The sequence below is a fragment of the Argiope bruennichi genome, chromosome X2 (assembly GCF_947563725.1).
Source record: "Argiope bruennichi chromosome X2, qqArgBrue1.1, whole genome shotgun sequence".
Lineage (NCBI taxonomy): Eukaryota > Metazoa > Arthropoda > Arachnida > Araneae > Araneidae > Argiope > Argiope bruennichi.
This window is the reverse complement of record NC_079163.1, coordinates 36,167,907-36,188,409: the sequence shown is the minus strand read 5'-3', so window position 1 is coordinate 36,188,409 and position 20,503 is coordinate 36,167,907. Positions and strand designations below refer to the sequence as shown.

The window sequence follows — 20,503 nt, the reverse complement described above, 5'->3', positions numbered from 1 at the left end:
TAATTATATTTAACATTGATTATATTAAAAAAAATTATCGATTTCCAAAAGAATTTGAAGAAGAAGCAGTCATAAAAAATAAATAAAGATAATTATTAGAGTAAGTCATTTTGAAATAGGCTCAATTTAGAAACCAAAATGAAGAAAAAGAATACTTATTAAAAATTCTTTGGAAAAAAATTTAATCTCACAAATTAGATAAAAATATTTTTGTTATATTCTAAAAGTTGTTTTACCTATTATCATGCAGAATTTTAATCTAAAATAAGAAATGTCAAAGGAAGATAGAACGCCTAAAGCATAGTAGAGTATCGTTAATTAACTTAACGTCTTTATGAAATAAAAAATAAAGCAAGTATATTGAGAATTTGGTGTCACAAAATTGCTTTGTTATTCCTATGTTGCTTTCGACGTCTAATTATTTTTCCTTTTATATCCTCGCAAATGTTAATAAGATTGTTCAGTAACCAACTACCGCTTACGAAATGTCGTATATTCCCGTGAACGATAACCAGAAACAGAAATTAAATTATGTAATTTCAAGTCAGCAGTTGCGAAAGTGCTAATTTCTTTTTAAAATATCCAGATACTATCCATCGATTGTTTCTCTGCATTATCTAATTTCACGGAGCTGATATTTCTAGGATTTAATATGACTTCTTCCGAATGTTTCATTTCAATAGAAGGCGTGATTCGTTAAGTGCCTTTCAGTGCTTTTGCTATTTTAGGAAATTCTAAATTATGTGTTAAAATGGTGCACAGGAGAAACAGACAAATAAATTCTAAATTAATTATTTTATCAAGACAGCCGTTGCACATCTCTCAATTTTTAGTCCTGATTAATATAAGTAAATATCGAATTTGGCACTTTAATCAATTTTCACTATTGTTGATCTAAATTCCTGACTAATGCACTCATATAAACAAGTATTTTAGTCTGTTTGTAGGAAATCAATTAAAAGATTTTCTGGAAAATCAATAATAGGATATTCATTATAATTACTAAATTATGAAACTCTTTTCTTCAGCTAGAATTTTGGAGGTCTTGGGATAGCTAATAAGAAAACAACTGTTACTTCAAGTTTCCTCAACAATTGTTACATCATCAATTATTACAAATTGTCACATCATCAATTGTTATAAATTGTTACATCATCAATTATTACAAATTGTTACATCATCAATTGTTATAAATTGTTACATCATCAATTATTACATATTGTTACATCATCAATTGTTATAAATTGTTACATCATCAATTATTACAAATTGTTACATCATCAATTGTTATAAATTTTTACATCCTCAATTGTTATAGCAATTGTTACAAACTGTTACATCAATATTCATTCAGAAAGAATTTAATTCTTCGAAAATTTAAGTTAAACGTTTTAAAAACTAATAAAAGTTAAAAGGTTTATATTAAAATTTTAATTACTAATCTAGAGGGAGTGAATTTATACTGTGCAATAATGCTGTAAAGAAATAAAGAAGTGACACATAATAATAAAAAATTCCTAAGTTTTTATAATCGGGCTTTGGCATCTAAATTTTTGATAAAATTTTTTTTTTTTCGTTTTATAGTGCCTTACAAAAACATAATTTAGAACTAATCAATATTTTATGTTCCAAAATTCAGTCTTCAAAACTTTTCATAGTTAATTATTATGAATATTATAAAATCTTGTTACCAACAATTTTCCAAAATGTGCCACTGGAGGATGATTGCCACCAGGAAATAAACAAAAATATTATAAAATCTTTAAATCTGTTTTTTTATATTATATTCACTATCAGATGACGAAATTCAAATAAAATCATTGTCTTCAAGATTTTTTTTTTTTTTTTTTGAATTTTAGCACTTCAGGAAGTGAGTCAAAAATCAATTACAAAATCCGAACTTTACAAATACGAAAGAATTCAAGAGGAATAAAACAAAACTATTTAAAACTATCCAACAAAATTAATGCCTATGCATAAAAAACGGCATTAAAAATGATAGTTAGTTGATGAGTAAAATAAATTTGAGTACGAAAGCACAAGAGTTTCATAAAATATCTGTTTCCAAGTAAGCAATATTAAGTAAGATGTACAGTTTCAGATTACAATGAATATTAATTAGAAAAGTACGAATTCAAATATACATAATTATTTAAATCAAGCAACCTTAAGAGTTATGAAATTTCATAATGAAATTCAATTAGAAGAAATTTTATTCTCTAACATTCGATGAAAAGCAGATAATTTGTTATAATCTCAATGCTTCAATTTTTCTGAATAAATAATAAAATTTATTAATAAAATTCTAATAAAATTTATTAATAAAATTCTAATAAAATTTATTAATGAAAATTTTTTGAATTATTCTTCCAAAAAATTTATGAAGATTGTTAATAGTATCACCATACATATTTATTAGGAACATTTACCATCATTTGCTTTTCTAAACCAAAGAAATTAAATCGATAAATTATTTAATTATATATTATACAGAATTACCCACAAAGAAACTGCTTTAAGATCAATGCAAAAAAAAAAATTCTTTATAAATCTGGGAAATTACAAACATACAGAAATTCAGTTAAAAACAATATTTAATTATGGCTTTTTAATAGGATCCTATGTAGGCAATAAAAGCCTTATTGGGGTGAATTAAGTTTTAATTGTTCGAATCACCTTTTTTAGTATGTTAATGTAAAATGAAACGATGATTTAAACAATTTTTAGAGTAAGATGGATCCTGCTATTAAAATACGTTTGCAGAAAATGTAGAAAACTGCCAACAGATAGCCTTTGTCAAAGAACAACGTTTGTACTTTAAAATAAAACTCAATCAATTTATATTCTAAACCAAACTGAGTCATAGATTAGGATTATTTAATCAAGATTGACGAAACCAATAATGAAGAATAAATTTAACTTATCGTAATATAAGGAATGGGAAACATTAACTTAATATAATTGTTACAAAAGAAAAAAAACATTAGGCTCTTAAATTGTTAAATCATCATTTGTTACCATGATCAACATGCCTTACTTTCAAAAACATAAAGTCGACATTTGTATCCAGAAGCAAACACACACGAAAGACGTACCACCTCATGCCGTGTCTGAAAGGACATCTGTTGCGAGAAGGGATCGCACTTTATTGATTTAGTCTAAGTGATTTTTGTGTACAATAAAGGAAGCCTTGTAAGATATCCATTAACCCCCATTAGTCACCAACCAATAAAGAGAGGTTGAGAGAGTACAAATATAAACCGAAAAAAGAATGTCTAGTTCTAAGAAATTCAGGTAGATCACTTTAGGTTACTTTATTATTTAGTGAAAGCGCAATGTAAATATTGACGATCATTTAAGAGGAATGTTGTCTATATGATTGCCTTATCTAGTTGAATATCCATTCAACTGTCTACTAATATCTGACTCAATTAACTAAGAGGAGAAAAAGGATAAGTAAAAGAGCGATAAAGACAAAGCAAATAGATTTAGAAAAATGCTAAAAATTAAGTTCTTAAATTATAATAATTAAAATATAACTTCGAAATTACAGTAATATTTATTATAAAATAGTTTTAAACTATCCTTGAACTTTTTCATATACTGTTTGAAACTGGTTTGTTAAAGTTCAGTAGATTTTTAGAGATGTTGTACCAATAGAAACTTTTTAATGTGTACGGATCATTTAACACTTATAGTAACTTTTTTTTTTACCAATACAGTCCATTTAAAGAAATTTCTTTTTTTAAAGAACTTTTTAATCCTGAAATCTTTTCAAAGACACTTTGAGTTTTGAATTTTCTTCTTTGAAATGAAATCAAATAATAAAAATCATTATTGTAACTATATTAATTGATTTCCAGCGGTGCTTTTGCAAACATTATTAAATTTCTATCTTAGTTATCGTGAAAGAGATTAATAATTTAAGTAGTTAAGTATAATATAGGTATAATAATTAGCAAATAAAATAATGTTATTCAAAACAGCTAAAAAATGAAGAAAGATAGTTCATTTCAATTAGAAATTGGGAGCTGGACGCACCTCTTTTATTCGTTATTGAAAAGTTCAGAAAACTACATAAAACTAATAAGAATTAATTTATTTGAATCCATGAGAAATTTACTTCAAATGATGCGGAATTTATATTACATTTTTACTTTTATTTGCTGTAATTAGTATACAAGTATATTTTCTTTATAAAATTTACTGCCCAAATTTCTTAATCGAATATTATTTATCAGTATTTACATTATATACCAAACAGATTTGTACTGTAATTGCGTTTTTATACAAATTGGAAAGTGAATTGAAAACTATGAAAAGGAAATAAGGAAATAAGATAACATTTTGAACAAGCCCATATTTTCTAAGGTATTAAAAGAAATAAATTTTTATCGTTTAAACGTGGTTCTAAACAAAATATTTTTACTCTCTTCTCAAATCAACATTTTTTAAGTTTTGTAATTTTTACTAGTTTATTTATTGGAACATTTTCCTAATTGATATGAATATCGCAATTTTTTTTTCTCGTTTTAAAGTATTTGAACGAAATATTTTCTGATGCTTCAGAGCAAGATATTCAATATTTTTTTTCTGTGTTTCTAAATTATTTAATTAAAACATCAAATGCAGTTGATGGAAATGAAAGTTAAAGTCTAGAAATATGCGAGATAAAGAAAATTTTACTCTGAGGAACGATAAATCTGTGAACCTTCAAAAATCTTTAATTTAATTTTTGAGAAAGTACATAATTCAGTGCTGAATAATTAATTAGAATTTTCTGAAGAATACACTAAATGAACTTTTTCAAGCTTTCTTCTATTCGAGACGCATGGAAAGATTCCCATATATATCAGCTTTAAGACAGGGATATTAAAAATTTAAGTGTTTGCTTTGGAAGAGAACTCTAGACTACTTTTTTCTCCTTCTTCCACTAACTAATATTTTCTTATAGTTACTCATGAAAAAAGTTTACTGAGTGAAAACAATAAAAAATGCCCATTTAAGTTTTAATGACATTGAATATTTATTAATTATACCGCTTTAGAAGTCTAAAGTCTAAGTTTTTAAAGTCTGTGTTTTTAAAAGACATGTTGACTAAATATCGAAAAATTGTAATAATGAAATTTTAAATTAAATTAGCTTTCAGTATTTTGCGCATTTATTCTGCCGTCGTTTATTTTGTTATCGTTACGGAAATAAAAAAAATAACTAATGATCTCAAGTCAGATACTTGATTTGCATCTTTTATGAAAGCATTTTAGCATAAAATAGGCATCACAGTGAAATGGCAAAAAACAGTATAAATTATCAAACAGCGAAAAGAAAGTCTTTATCTCTACTTCATGCTAAAAATCTGTTTCGTATTTTCTTTTAAGAAAGTGACACTTCATACATTACAAATCAAACAAAAGCTAACAAATACAAAAAAATACCTTTCTCAATGTACTTTCGGATCAAACTGAAGCTTCACAAGTGACAAGTTGCCGATTACATTACATCCACCATCCTAGTAGCAAAGTATTTGACACTCCAACACGAAATGAGAAATTTTTATGTCCTTGCTCTGCTACGGGAGGTCTGCTACATCATTATTTTCAATGCATTTCAAATGTAGGTCTTGCGAAGAGTCGCGAAAAGTATTGCAGATGGCAAGCAATGGAGGGAATAAATGAATGCGAAAAAGTCAAATAAAAAAAGAAGAGAAATATGCTAGAGGAATGATCCACCAACAGCTCAGGAGCATTCAACCTCTCCTAACCATGAAACGAGCGATTTTATAGATGTATAGCATGGTATTCTGTTTCGATTTTTTTTTTTTCTGGTAGCGAAACACCCTCAAATTTTCCCCCCGAGCTACAGAAGGGAAGAAACGCTATCGAAACCTGAGTTTTGCTGAAAAAATATTTGAGAGCTATAGATAAACATTCCAGTCTAAGAAGCACTTTCCCCTTTTGCACTCCATCTAGTCAGCTACGGCCACGAAACAGTATCCCTTTCGTTTTTTCGGATACTATCAGGAAATGTATCCGAAAAAAGCTCTTTTATACATTCCAAAGTGCGGCATTTAAAACAGGATGTAGCTTTTCAGTCGAATGTTTCCTGGGACGAAAGAAACTGGCCCTTATAAATCTGAAAGCTTTTTTTATGGGAACAACTATACCTTGTTTTACAAAAAAGGCCTTCCTGATCTGTTTAAAAGTTTTCGCTTTTGTCAATGCTAGCAAAAAATAAAAGAATACATTCGAGATTTGTTTAAAGTAAATGGAATTCAGAGAAATCACATATCTCCTGAACAAAGTTCTGTCTAAAACATTAGTCTTACAAGTACAAAGTTTTCGAAAAATAAATAAAAAAAGAAATGACTGCAAACATTTTCAACTCGTGTTTGCGACATAATAAATAATTCTAATAAAAAAATAATAAAAAGAATACTAAGCTATAATTTATACATTTATTAATAGAGAAAATCATTATTCATTGCGGCTAAAGGTTCCTGATTACATCTTTTTATTCGATTTATTTTATAATAATGTTTTTCTCTAATAGCGTCGCTTGACATTTTCTTATACAATAAGGAAGAAACTTAAAAGAAAATTTTGCTTAGTACATCTTAAATTTTAAGGAAGGATTTACTTTACTTAAAAAATACAATTTCATTTCAAAATCTGTATAAGTTCATTCTTAAAATACAAAGTCATATCACAGGAATTTTTGCGAATTTTTATTGAGCACGAATTAATTCATGTTTTTAAATTGGAACATTATTACTCGCTCACCTCCTGAAGTACTGAAATTTTGCGCAGTTATGTATTCTCGAAGATAATATAAAATGTCAATGTTTTGTGAACTTAATTACTGATTAATCTATTCATTTTAATCAAATTTTGGTTCACATGCAAAGCACTAGAAATCATGATGTTTTCACTAATGAATTGTAAAATATACTAAAAACTAAAATGTGAAAAAAAAATAAAAAAAAATTTAAAAAACAGTTTGTGTTATATAAAAGAGAAAATATTTTCACTTTTAGATATGACTACTAAGACTCATTTTTTTTGCAGTAAATTTATGAAATTCCATGTTCATAATTATTTAATAAAAATATCATAATTTAGTTGATCTCAAACTTTTATTTTTCGGATTGCGATCTAAAAAATGATAACTCTGTACTATTAAATGTAGCTATCTACCTTTAAACCACATCTTTTTTTTTCCATTGGCATTAAAAAGATAAATAAAACGTTCTATACATGTGCATCGATTATTTATGTCATTGTAGTAAGAGACAATCCAAAATTATTAAGTTAAAACTAAAACAGATAAAGAAATATTTAAAATAATGCCATATCAGTAAAAAAAAATGTCTTTTAATTTGAATTGTGCAGTATTCCTTCTAGAATGCTGTTAGACACCATTTCAGTCTTTTGAATTATCAGGTGAAAAATTTAATTTTTTATTAATTATAAAGTTTATGGAATATAGACTAATTATTTTGCAGTAAGTTTTAAAATAGCTTAATTATTTCAAAGAAAATAACTACAGAGAATAGCGAAATGTACCTAAAAATTGCATGTTTGATTTGCGAGAGAGAATTACTTCATTTTGAAAAATGTAATTAGTTTTATTTATAAATATTTTGTGTTTTATTTAAATGAAATGAGATTCACTGATATGAACACCAGCAATTATAGACAGTTTCTTACTAAAAGCGTTAAAAAGTAAATAAATTTCAATCTAAAAAATACAGTAAGTTAAAAGAAATTCTTGAATTCAGTATATTCAGGCATTTTAATAAAATATGAGTTACAATTCCCAAGCAAAACGAAAGTAACGGAAAACGGAAATCAGAATTAAGTCTAAAATAAATAAGGTTAATAATTAATTACATTATTCTGATTAAAACAATTCAAAAATATTGGGCAAATAACAATTAACGAAACTAATAAAGCGAAACAATTTAATTAAGCATTTTTGACAAATTTATAACTAACCTTTTGTATTTTTAAAAGTTCTGTATAGCTATTCCGATAATTATTTCAATCTACTTTTAAAAATAATTGGGAAAATATTACCACTTTTGGAGATGTGTTAACAGAAAAATACATAAATTGCGTCAAAATCACTAATTTATATTTCTATGACAAAACAACTTCATTAGAGAGAAGAAATTCTATTCTAGCTTTCAAATCTTCATGAGAATCTTTGAATTTTCAACCTCATTTGAAGTCGTTTAAGTTTTATGATATTTTATTCGAAGTCGATAACTTCATATTTAATTATAAATTAAAGCAATGAGATCTAGTAACCGTCGGAAATGGAATTCAAAAATCATTAGTTATAAATTTAAATTTTATGCAAAAGCGTATTTGTGAATCAGATTTTACATGCCTATTTCAATCTAGTAATAATGGTTGTCTTTTCTTTGTCTAAAAATTAATAATTAAAATTTCATAATGCTTCGAAAATACAAAATAAAAAAAATTTGCTAATATTTTATTCAGTTTGTATTTAAAATAATAAAATGTACTTCTTTCAATAATTTCTCTTTCTTAGTGTTTATATTTCCTTACGCTTTAACTGACAACTGAGCTGCTGGCTTTATTTTATAATTTTTTCGTATAACTAATTAAGATTATAAAATGCAATTAAAATTATAATTTTACATACTTTTTGAAAGATCTGGTTTTAAATATTTTGAAGGGGTTTCCACTTTAACTTTTACCACTTTTAACATAATTTTAAAAACTTAATCCAGAATTTAACCTTTGTAAATTAATATATAAAATACAATAATGAATGGATTTCCTTACAAATTATATTTCTTGCTTTCTGCTTTGAGCTGAAAATTTTAGATACTGTACATATTAACACTATACAGACCGCACGTCTGATCAGAATTCTTTTGTTTAACGAGTGTAGGACTTCTGTCTCTAGTAGTTTTTCGAGGTTTTCAAGAGATAATAATTTTCATTTTCATAAAATAAATAAATAAATAATTAAAACAATAATATTTTCCATAATATAAATAATAATTAATAGTAAATACTTAAAATAGTATTTAAAAAATCATAAAATAAATAAAAATTCAGACCGATATCGTTGAGAAGAATTGAGCCGATATTTAAGATAAAGTGTGTTCATTAAAATGAGAATCATCGATGGTATTATTTTCCACATTTTAAATTAATTATTTATTTGTAATAAGCATCCCTTTTATTAAAAGCTGGAGTGTTTTTTTTCAAACACACCATTTTACCATGAACTAGCCAGTAGATATTGTACGAAATATTTCTTTCTTTTAAGCCGGAGATTTACTTTTCTTCTGAATGTGTAATGATTTATCTTAATATTTGACGTTAGATATTGGTAGCCCTAATTTTTTTTCAGCAGATTTATTGTAACAACCCTGGCCAATGGATGGGAAAGAAAAAGACATGTATTCCCCCAGCATACACTCTCAGGGGATACGATAGTGACAAATATTTATGTGTTTTTGTAACATATTAAAACTAAATATGATGAAGGAACGAAACAAATGGGACTATGTCCTGGAGGCCATGCGCATTTTCTAAGCCATTAAGGAAAAATTCAAATTATGACTGGATATCACTTGCCTTTGCTTCAACACTAATATCTAAAGCTAGATTTTAAGATCCGAAGTTTTATAATATTTGTAGGAAGTATGCTGGGGTTGCTTTTAGACGCCTGTTTTTAAGCTAAATTTCACGCATTACGGACACATTCTAATGCCAAATAAAATAGTTCAGGAAAAAAGAGCATACATACATATTAGATTTACATCTAATATATAAAAAGGAATTTTTATTTGTTCCTATTTTATGCGCTGCCGCGCCATTCATCCGATTGCGATTATACTTTGTCAACTTATTACTTGCACTTGTGCGTAGGTTACAAGCATAGTACAATTATTATATCTAACATATGAAAAGGAATATTTGTGTTTTCGTATTTTATGCACTGCCGTAGTGTTCATCCGATGGCGATAAAACTTTGCCAACTTATTGCTTTGAACCTAGAAAAATCCATGTTTCTCGCAGGGCCAGTTGTGTTTTAGATACTTACGCGTCGAACAACTAAGAAATTTATTTGTTTTTGCTGAAGACGGAAAAACAAAAACAAAAAATACTGTCTACCCTATAATATACTTGAATAATGAAGTAAAAAATAGAATGAATATTATTTATACTTCTCCTTTATATATCATTCAATTTCAATGAATGTATTCATTGTCGAACAAGGAAAATAAATATAATTCTTTCTGTCATTTCTAATTTAACATGGTAGCTATACCAGATATCAAAAGATATTTGCAAAATTATTTCTTCTGCTGCATCAACGCGCCGGGTACCAGCTAGTTAGATATAAATATTTATATATATTAGATTTTATATTAGATTTTAAAATATTTCAAACAATAAACGAACAACAGCATATGGCATACGTATATAACTATGCATAAAATAAAGCTTTTTTAATAAAAAAAAGTAATATTTCATATGAATGTCTTAAATTATTACCCATGAACAGAAACTAATATTTCCTTTTTGTTTCATTTCAGGAGCTGTTCTCAATAAAGAAAATGGGCGGAAAGTCATTTTTCTCACAAGTGCTTGTATGAGAACCTCGCCTTGCAGAAAAAGTCGAGTAATCAACTTAAAGAGTCACGACTAGTGTTGTATTTCGGAGAACTGACGTTCCAAGTCAAATTATTGCAATCGTAAAACTCATGGCCTAATTCATTATTCTCATTAAATAACTAATTTTAAGCCACCATTTTTCACGCTGATTCTCCTACCATTATTTGCCAACATCGATAGATTTATCGGTAACATGAGTTTGCTCACGACTGCATTAAAATAAACCATTAGCTAATTGGACATCCCCTAATGAAAGTGCTAAATTTCAGGAAACATTCTAGGAATCCGTTAGGCATTGGGAGCAGCTATGGTGCGTCGTAACAGAAAAAGACTTTTTAAGTTAGTTCTGACTATTTGTGCGGCAGTGTTTTGTGGAGGACTTCTCCTGAAAGCTGCTGTTACATCATTAGAGCTACAGACGTCTGTGATGGTAGCAGTAGACCATGATAGAAGCGAACTTTTGCAGACCAGGATGTCTGGGTTCTCTGGGCTAGCTCCGAAAGTAAGTTGACTTGAAAAAAATATTTCTGAATGGTGCATTTCAATCATATCTTATTCACTTGCATCAAAGTGAATTCTTATTAAAATTGCTTTTGCATAATGGATAATTGATGCTATTTTCAAATGCAAGTATTTTCTTCCTATATTGTTAAAAATTTTCATTTTACCTTTAATTAATTTTCAAGTCTATTTATCATGCATGAAACAGTTTTATCCTTGTAAATAAATCCCCCGGGGGGGCACCTCGTAATTGAGGATGAGAAGCTTCCGGCATGATGATTGGTTCTCGCCACCTTGATGGGCATAGAAAAAAGTGTGCGCGTGTCTCCTCCCATCGATGACAGAGCGTACTTCGCAAGGGAAAGGTTGTACCGTGGCCGGTGAGGGCCCTTAGGACTCAACCACAGTTACCGCCAGTATTGTTTTTGCTGAGGTCGGGTCATTCAGATTTTTCCGTGTGCCTTCGGGCGGATTGGAGTATCCAGTTTAAGGCTTAAGGTTATAGTAAACAAGCAATATTAAAGGACAAAATGGAGTTATATTGTTCTACTTTAAGGTGTATGTACACACTTCAAACTTCGAAAATCGTTCAAAATATCGAATATTTTTTTTTTATTGCTTAATAATATTTTCTGATCTTTTAGCTTTTAAACGATACCAAGATGTTGTCAGTATTCGAAATATTTCTCGAGTTATAATTATTTTTCTTGAGATAGTTTCATTAAAAACTCTAGCTACAGGTTTTTTTAAACTCATTTTATTAAGAACGATATTTTTCCACTATCTTGCTTCGTTCAAGCAATCATAACTCAACAAGAAATTAACCAAATACAATTATTTATATATCAAATAATCTGTATGAAATAGCGGATGTTTGTGCCTCAATCAAATTTATATTTATAGAAATAAATTTTTAATAGCTATTTAAAAGTTAAAATTGCAGAAAAAAAATTGCTTTTTCTATTCATCGTTGATGAAAAAAATTGTAAAAAAAAACTATATATTTTTAGAACTTGATTGAGGCAGACAACATGAAGACTAATATTAGGTATAATTTCCAACTAGAATTGTGTGTCTGTACAAATTAAAATTTAAGATATCGTGTTTCAAAAATATGCTAATTAGCTCATTAAATATTATTTAATTAATTAATAATTAGTGTAATATGGTTTTTTCTTACTGAAATGAGTTTAAACATATATTAATGACCTAATGTGAAAAAACTGGATTTTTAAAATTAGAATTTTTTAAAAAATCTTCTAGTGTGTACGTACACCTTAATCTAACAAGTAATAACTAATATCCAGTATTGAATATCATTAATTTTAAGTTTAATTGAAGATTAATAGTGGACGTGATATAGCACATTGAAAAAGTACAAACTCGTGTTTTACGTTAAAGAAACAATTGAGCATTATTTTATAATATAATGTAACTTGAAATGTACCTAATATATCTGTAAGTTCGAACAGTATTTTTGCGATTTTTTTCCCAATATTATCGCTGTTAAAACGTCCAATATTGGCCACGTTTAGCCCTCAGTTATATGGCTAAAGACGTGCACAGTGTGGTTATAAGATTTTTTAAACCTTTCTTGACACTCAGTTGGCATTTCATGCTATTTCTCATATAGTAAATATCTATAATCAGACTTCTTACTCCAGCAATTCAATAACTAATTTTATTTTCGAAGCTGCCATAAACTAATTTTAAGATCTTACTTTTTACCCAAAGATGTGAAACTCATTCGATAATCATTTTAACCTTGCACCTTTGGAACTGTATTTTAATAACTGATTGTTTAGAATAACGGTTTAGCATATTGTAATGATTAACTACGATATTAAATGTTGTTATGATTTAACCCTTAACTGAGGACGGGCGGTCTGTGAGACCGCTAGCGATGGATTTTCCATCACCCCTATTCTATTTTTAGCTCAATTGAATGGATTGATCCTGTAGCTTCCTGTTTTGTGACCTTCAATACACATGCACTTTTTCAACCGATTTCAGCGGATGCTTTTTAAAATAATTCAGTTATTTCTTCGATCGCGGTCTCTAAGAGCGCATCTCTCTGTTAGTGTCCCAATGATAAACAAGGCTTAGCAGATGGCGCTAAAACTTTGGGCCCGAAATATCATCCAGTTTACTGATCTTATTATGAAGCAGTGCTCCAGATACTTTTAAATGAAGCAGAAAGTGATTTTCGTGATAAGGATAATTGTACAGAAGAGTTTTTCGATGAAAGTTCGCATTGCACTGATTTTGATATATATGTTCAAACATAATCAATTTTTCTACTGATAATGTATTATGAAAAAATTATAAAATATATTAATATACCAAGAGATATATATACATAATTTATAGATTGATTTTTATACTAGTTCTTAACCTGTATTTTTAAAATGCCATAGAAAACCGTGCTATGAAAGTCACACAAGCCGATAAAAAAAGGGCCAATTTTCCCCATTGTCAATTTTTTTTTCTTCATATAATTAAATGTAATTTACATTATATTGTCTTCTATATACCTTCGTATACAGTAAAAGTAAATATGATTCAAAAAGAAAGATATAATATATTTTTTCAAAAATATCATTTATCCTAACATGTAATTTGAGAAGAAAATATATATTCCAACGCATTTACTTTTTTCAATGATAATATATTTTGAAAAATTTCTAAAACATATCTATATATCAAGAAAAATATCTGCAAAATATATTGGCAGTTTTTCATACTAATATATTCATTAGAAAATTTAATTTGAGTCTAAATGAAATGCTGTCTCGTAGACCGCACCTCCCCAGTTAAGTCCTAAAATTTCACCTCCCGAGTTAAGGGTTAATATGCATGCAAAATTGTTAAATCTAAAATAACTATATTATTTAAAGATAAAAGAAACTTTGATTTAATATTAAATGCACTTGCTTGGAGTGGTATTCAATAGATGAGAAAATCATGCAATCTAGCAACTCAAATAGCGAGCCTCTCCTTAAGATCAGAGTAAAAAGTCACATTTCTATTTATCTTCGTTAGATATAAATGCGATTTTTGTGTAAAAAGTCACATTTCTATTTAACGAAGATAAATCCATATAAAGTCATTAAGTCTCTCTTTCTTTAAAAGCCTTTAATTACCAAATAATTTTGTTTTTACAGACTCGATTCTTCAAATCGCCTTTTTTTCGCTCTTCTGCTACTCACATTGAATTTAATTAATTTGTTTTTATTCTTGTGTAAAAATCACAATTTATGTATATGTTTAAAAAATATCATACATCAAACTTAATAAGAAAAAACTATAAATGACAATATATTAAAAGTTCAATAATTTGACTTAATGAACGTTTTTGATTACAGACTTACTCCGATATTAATCAGAAACAGGATAAATTGCTGAATCATGCTGAAACGTAGAAGTAATTGAGAACTGATAGATTCCGAAATTCTTGATTGGGATCTATCAATATGGAAATTAATTTACTCTAAGACTCTAAACTATTTAAAAGGATTTGGTAAAGAAAATATCATAACACTTTAAAATTTGATTTGTAAAAGAAAGTTCGATAAGCAGACCTTTGCAGTTTCAGCTGGTGAATAGAACGAGACGATGCTTTTATTTTCTAAGGAATAAAAATTCGAATCAGAATATCCAACATGAGCCCATTTTTCTTTTTATTGTTCACTTTTCACATCAATTTTTCGAATCAATTCGGAACTTTTTGCATATGAAAACAAAAGTACTTTAAATAATACATGGCGTTGGGAATTGCACTGATCCAGGAGATCAATAACATTCGGAACTCATGATTACCATAATTCTCCCTCTGGAGTTCACTTGATCACATGCATGATTCACAAAAGTAGACAAATCATTTACAATATGCAGACACCATTAATGAACCACTGAAAAAACGTGCGCTTCTTTTAAGGCGATACAGCAAAATTTTGAAAGAAATGGTATTGCTTTCATGCAAGCTTTATGGATCAGAATGTAGCATAAAATGATAAATATCACAAAGTACAAGAGAAGGTATATTTTATTTTAAAATATATGACCTCTGCAAAACGTCCCTACAGAAAGAAAATATGTAATACGTAAGATCATATCTTAATTTTTGCTGATATAATGAGTAATGCTTATATTTCAAGTTTTTTTAGCTTCTCCTGTAGTAGAATATATTAATATGCTAATATGAAGAGCTTAAGAGGAGTTATTTAAGATTTCTCTCTATTAATTATAAGTTACATTTATAAATTTTATTCTTATGTTTTCTGTAGTTCCATTCCTTCTTTGTTCCAAACAAACTTTATTGCAGCATGAATTTGCTACCTAAGAATTTTCCAGATATCTATCATATTTTTGTACTTCGAAGCAAATATTGCTTTTATAGCTAAAACATATATTTGTATGAAAAATGATATGTATGGGAGCTCTAAGTGTGATGTTTTACTTTATTTTATAACTTTTGTTGGATATCCATTACCTGAAAGACTTTCCAATAGATATCTACCAGAAAATTATGTTTTATTTTAGAATTTTCCAAATAATAAATTGTAGCTTAAAATTTAATTTTATTGAAAAAACACCGGTTTTAATATAATTTACATTTATGTATAAATTATATTAACGCCAAATAATTAAAATATATATTAATTAATATATATATTACTTCATATATATATTATTTAATATATATATTAATCAATATATATATATTAATTATTTCTTCGCTGTATTCAGTTCAAATAAATCATTTTAAGTATCATAAATAGTATACAATCTCAATATAATTATAAAAAAATTGAAATATTGGTGAATTATTAAGAATCTTTTGAAGTTTCAAATGCTGAAGTTCTAAGGAACATGTGATATGCAATCATAAAAAAATTATAATTGTGCAGAATCTATATGAAATTACATAATTTTCAACAAATTTAACACTATTAGGAGCCAATCATTGTCATGGATCTTTCATTCATTTCATCTATCTTCTATCCATCTTTCATGAATTTTTAATGTGGTCTAATTCATTATTCTCAACAAACTGAAACCTAATCTTAAAATGCATCCCAAAAATGCTACTTTTTTAATTTCTTCCTTTCATTTTGATTAGAAAGACAGACCCACTGGAAACTCATGAGATGCAATATAGTCTTGAAAGCACGCGATGTATTTTGTCAAGCTAAAAGTAGCAATATTACAGAAGAAACGACTTCATAAAAACACCCGAAGGAATTATGGAAATTGATTTATCTTTCAATTTTAATATCTGTATATCTTCATCTGAAATCTCTCCTCGTCTGGTTCTCCAATATTTCCTAACTGGGCTTCACTAAAATCCCTTTCTTCTGCAAGTTATATATATATAACTCTGCTTTAATCGAAAGCAGAGAAAAACCACAGTAAAATCTAATCAATCTCTCGCAATTCTTAATTTCCCTGAATGAGTATAAAAAGAAGCATTAAATAAGTAATGTTATCAAAAACAGCAGAAAATTCATAAGCGCTGCTACGCCCTTTTATACGTGGAACGACTTTTTTTCCCTTCCATTTGCACCGCGTCTTTCATCCTCTTTCCTTTGAAGAAACAATTGGAAAAGACTAAAAAAAGAAATGGCACGAGATACAATTTATGAATCACTTCCACCTCTGTGTTTCATTTAGGTATTCAAAAGAAAGAAAAAAAAATGAAAAGAAATTTTTCGTGTTTCTCTTTTTTTTTTTTTTTTTTTTTCAACGGCTGTACGAAACGCTGTTTTAACATTAAATGGAAGAATAATTTGATTAGCTACAGGTCATTAAAAAAAGGTTGGGAAAATTTTAGATTTATTTTTTTCATGCCCCCAGGAACCTATTGTGAATTTTATTGGAGTTAATACCATCCTGGCAAAACTTAAAACCAGTAAAGATTGGAATGTCATGCTTTCTTTCAGCCACCTTAGAATAATTTTAATCAAATACCTCCTAAAGATGTTCTTAATTGGACTTTGATTTTGAAATGCATAAAGAAAAGAAATTCACAAAGTGTGAAATTTATTTCAGAAGGAATGTTCCGTCTTTTTATTTTAATTTTCTTCCAGAAGGGCAAAATTAGGGAGCATGTTTTAAATGTTAATTAAATGATAATTTTGCACATATGTGAATCTTTGGGAACTGACGTTTTTAAAAAAAAGTAGTAGATCTGGTTGAGTCGATAAGAAACACGGATTGAATATATAAAGATCTATTCACATTACAAATTCTATTAAATATTCTAAATTACCATATTTAATTGTTTTTATTGCTAACAATTGTGCTTCCTTTGTATATGGATAGTTTAATTTCTTTAAATTCAGCTTAAATTATTATTCTTTGCTTATGTCCTATTTCAGGTTTGAAATGTGAAAATAAATTAAGTAACAAACAATGCAACTAATTACGATAGAAATGTCTTTTCTTTGTATTATTTTAGTCTTGTTCTAAATTTTAGAAAGAGGTTTTACTAATGAAATACTATTTAAGGTCAGATTTAAATTAAGATTAAATGAAACGTTTGCACACATTTGTGCTTTTGAAAGTGGGAATTTTCTAATAAATATCAAACTTTTCCTGTTTTTATTCTTACTGAAGAGATTGTGAAGAAATTAAACATTTGAAAACACATTCAAAAATATCATTTCCTTAAAGCTTCTAACTTCCATTTGATGCATATACATGTAAAAATAAATTAGATTAAAGATGCCTGTAAATTAAAATAAATTAAAGATACCTGCCGTTTTGAATGCATAGCTTCAGGCAGAGTACTGTCTACTTGATATTTAGATCTATTGATGAGAACACGTATAGACATGTAATAGACTAACCGTCTATTGATGACAACACGTATTACTCGATATTAAAGAAAAGAAGAACATAAATTATAAAACTTGTCCCTTAATATAATGGGTGTCTCAGCACTAGGGTTACCAGCATTTAGGAACATTTGGGTATGACAGACAATCACATAGCAATGCTGTGTCTGAAATGCTTGACAGATGCGGTGGATGGTATTGCAGGTGAGCAAAATTTCCGAGTGATCCCTAAGAGAATCTTCATTTCTGTATTTCATAGAAAATTCAGTGACCATAAGCAATGATGTCACAGTTATTCACATTGAACAGAGAACGTGATCACAACGAATGACGTTGCAATGACATCGCAATCGGTGTCAGCAGACCCGATATTTACACCACATACTTGTATTCTCAACAGAGAAAAAATGAAAACGGATAAGTGAATGTGAAAATATAGTCTTTTATTTAAAAATTATAAAAATCTTAAAGTTAGTGATTGAAATACTGATATGCATATGTGGTAGAAGAAAAGACTTTTTTTCTGCATATTGGATCCAAGTTTTAGTTTTGATGAATTGTGCTAGGACTTCATTGGTAACGATAATTCAATTTTGTTATGAAATGAAAAAATGATGATTCTCTTAGGGAAAGCGTGGGATTCCCGTACAAGTGCAACGACATCTAACGTGTCTTGTAAGTATTTCCGACGCATACTCGCTGTGGGATTTCGAGTCATTTAGATATATTTTATCCTAGAAATTAATAATCTTGGTGCTGAGATACCTTTATATTTTGTCTTTGTATTCTAATTCTCTTTCCGAAGTACACAAAAGTAAAACGTATTTTATATGTTACTCACGCTCTTTTTCACAGATATTTAAATCTCTAAAAATACATTTTTTAAATTCAATATTGTATTTTTCCTTTTTAAACGAATAGGAATCGGAAAATAAGTGGGCAAATAAGTTTTCAAAGATATTTTTCGCCTAAAACTGCAAATTACCCTATTATTTATCGCTTCATAAAAATTTTACTTTACAATATGCATGATTATTTTAGCTCATAAAATTTATAAACGAACAAAGAAATTATTTTCGGCAGGGAATTTTGATTTTGAAATGTTTCAAAAAGAATGAAAACCAATTACGTAACTTATTCGAAAAGAAATATCTAGCCTTTGTATTCCCAATTTTCATTACATTTAATTTTGACATGTCAACGGAGAAAAAAAATTATAGGACTTATTTAAAAGAAGATATTTTGACGTTTCTTTTAAAATTCTTTTACATGTTTGAATTAAAATGCATATTAAAAATGTAAATGAAATTAAACTTTGGTATATATTTGAGCTTTTGGCCTAGAATCCAAATTTTTTGAAAAAATATCGGTGAAGTTTATTTGATTTTTTTTTGGGGGGGGAGGTCAAAACTGATGTATTCAAACGCGATGTATTCAAGAACGATTTCCCTTTAAAGCCCTAAATTACCTCACTGTTCAATGATTTATCGCTTGATAACCGTTGAGGCTTTCCTGTAACATCGATCGTTGGGCCTCATAAAATTCAGCTTAAGGCATAGAATTCCCTCGATAGTAATATCTTACGTCATATAACGTCTCTCATACGTCTTGTATTACACTCATACATATTACAATTCAACAGACGCTGTGGATTTCATGTGAAACTGATTCTGTAGCATCTAATGAAAATTATAATGAGTTTCTACATTCTGCAGTATCTTATAATCATATGTCCTTCTAAGTTATAAATAAGAGCAGCAATTCTTGAACTTGTCTCTTTGGCTTCATTTCGTATTTGTATGTAGTAATTATTTCTTATGATAAGCAGTTTTATTATCATATTTTCCTAAAAAATTAGAAATTAAATATCTTTATATTTTGTGTTATATGCAGAAGTGTAAACCATATTCACGTTGTAAATTTAATTAATTTAAAATTGTACTAAAAAATACATTAATACATTCATTCAAATAGATTCGTTTAAACTGGCTTCATGTTAAAATCTCTAAGCATACTGGAATCCTTTTCATAGATCCAATACATGATAAATAATCAAAATCAGACGAAATAATTCTAAAATAATGAAAAAATAAATCCCTAATGATCCCAGATTATGTAATAAATTATTTATAAATTGCATAAAAGGATAAAAAAAGTTAATTTGCTGTACCAAACTATATTTTTTTTCCAACAGAGGTATTAATTTTTATCGTTAGATTTTTTATTTAACATAAATATTTCGAAAATAATACGTGCATTATAAAACAAAACAAATCTTAATTACAGTTTTCGAGCAATACGGGAAAAAAAATTGCGGAAAATCATAAAATGAAACATTTTTTTTTCCAATATTAAAAAGTAAAAGGGAAATTTTTCAAACACTGTTGTTTTATCATTTTTTATTTTATTCCATTTTCATTTCACGATCCTTTTTCACAAAAAATGTCACATTCGCAAAAATTCTTCTTCATAATAAATATTTCTATAATGAAATTTATTTTG

The 20,503-nt window shown here is 27.7% G+C and overlaps 1 protein-coding gene across 1 annotated transcript in view; it reads left to right on the top strand.

The window, feature by feature from the left end:
* Positions 1-20,503, top strand: part of LOC129961028 (putative polypeptide N-acetylgalactosaminyltransferase 10) — a 295,335-nt gene that overhangs the window by 88,876 nt on the left and 185,956 nt on the right. The window contains exon 2 of the mRNA XM_056074820.1: positions 10,583-11,163. Coding sequence (XP_055930795.1) covers positions 10,969-11,163 — 195 coding nt within the window. The 5' untranslated portion in view covers positions 10,583-10,968. The remainder of the gene's footprint in view (positions 1-10,582; positions 11,164-20,503) is intronic.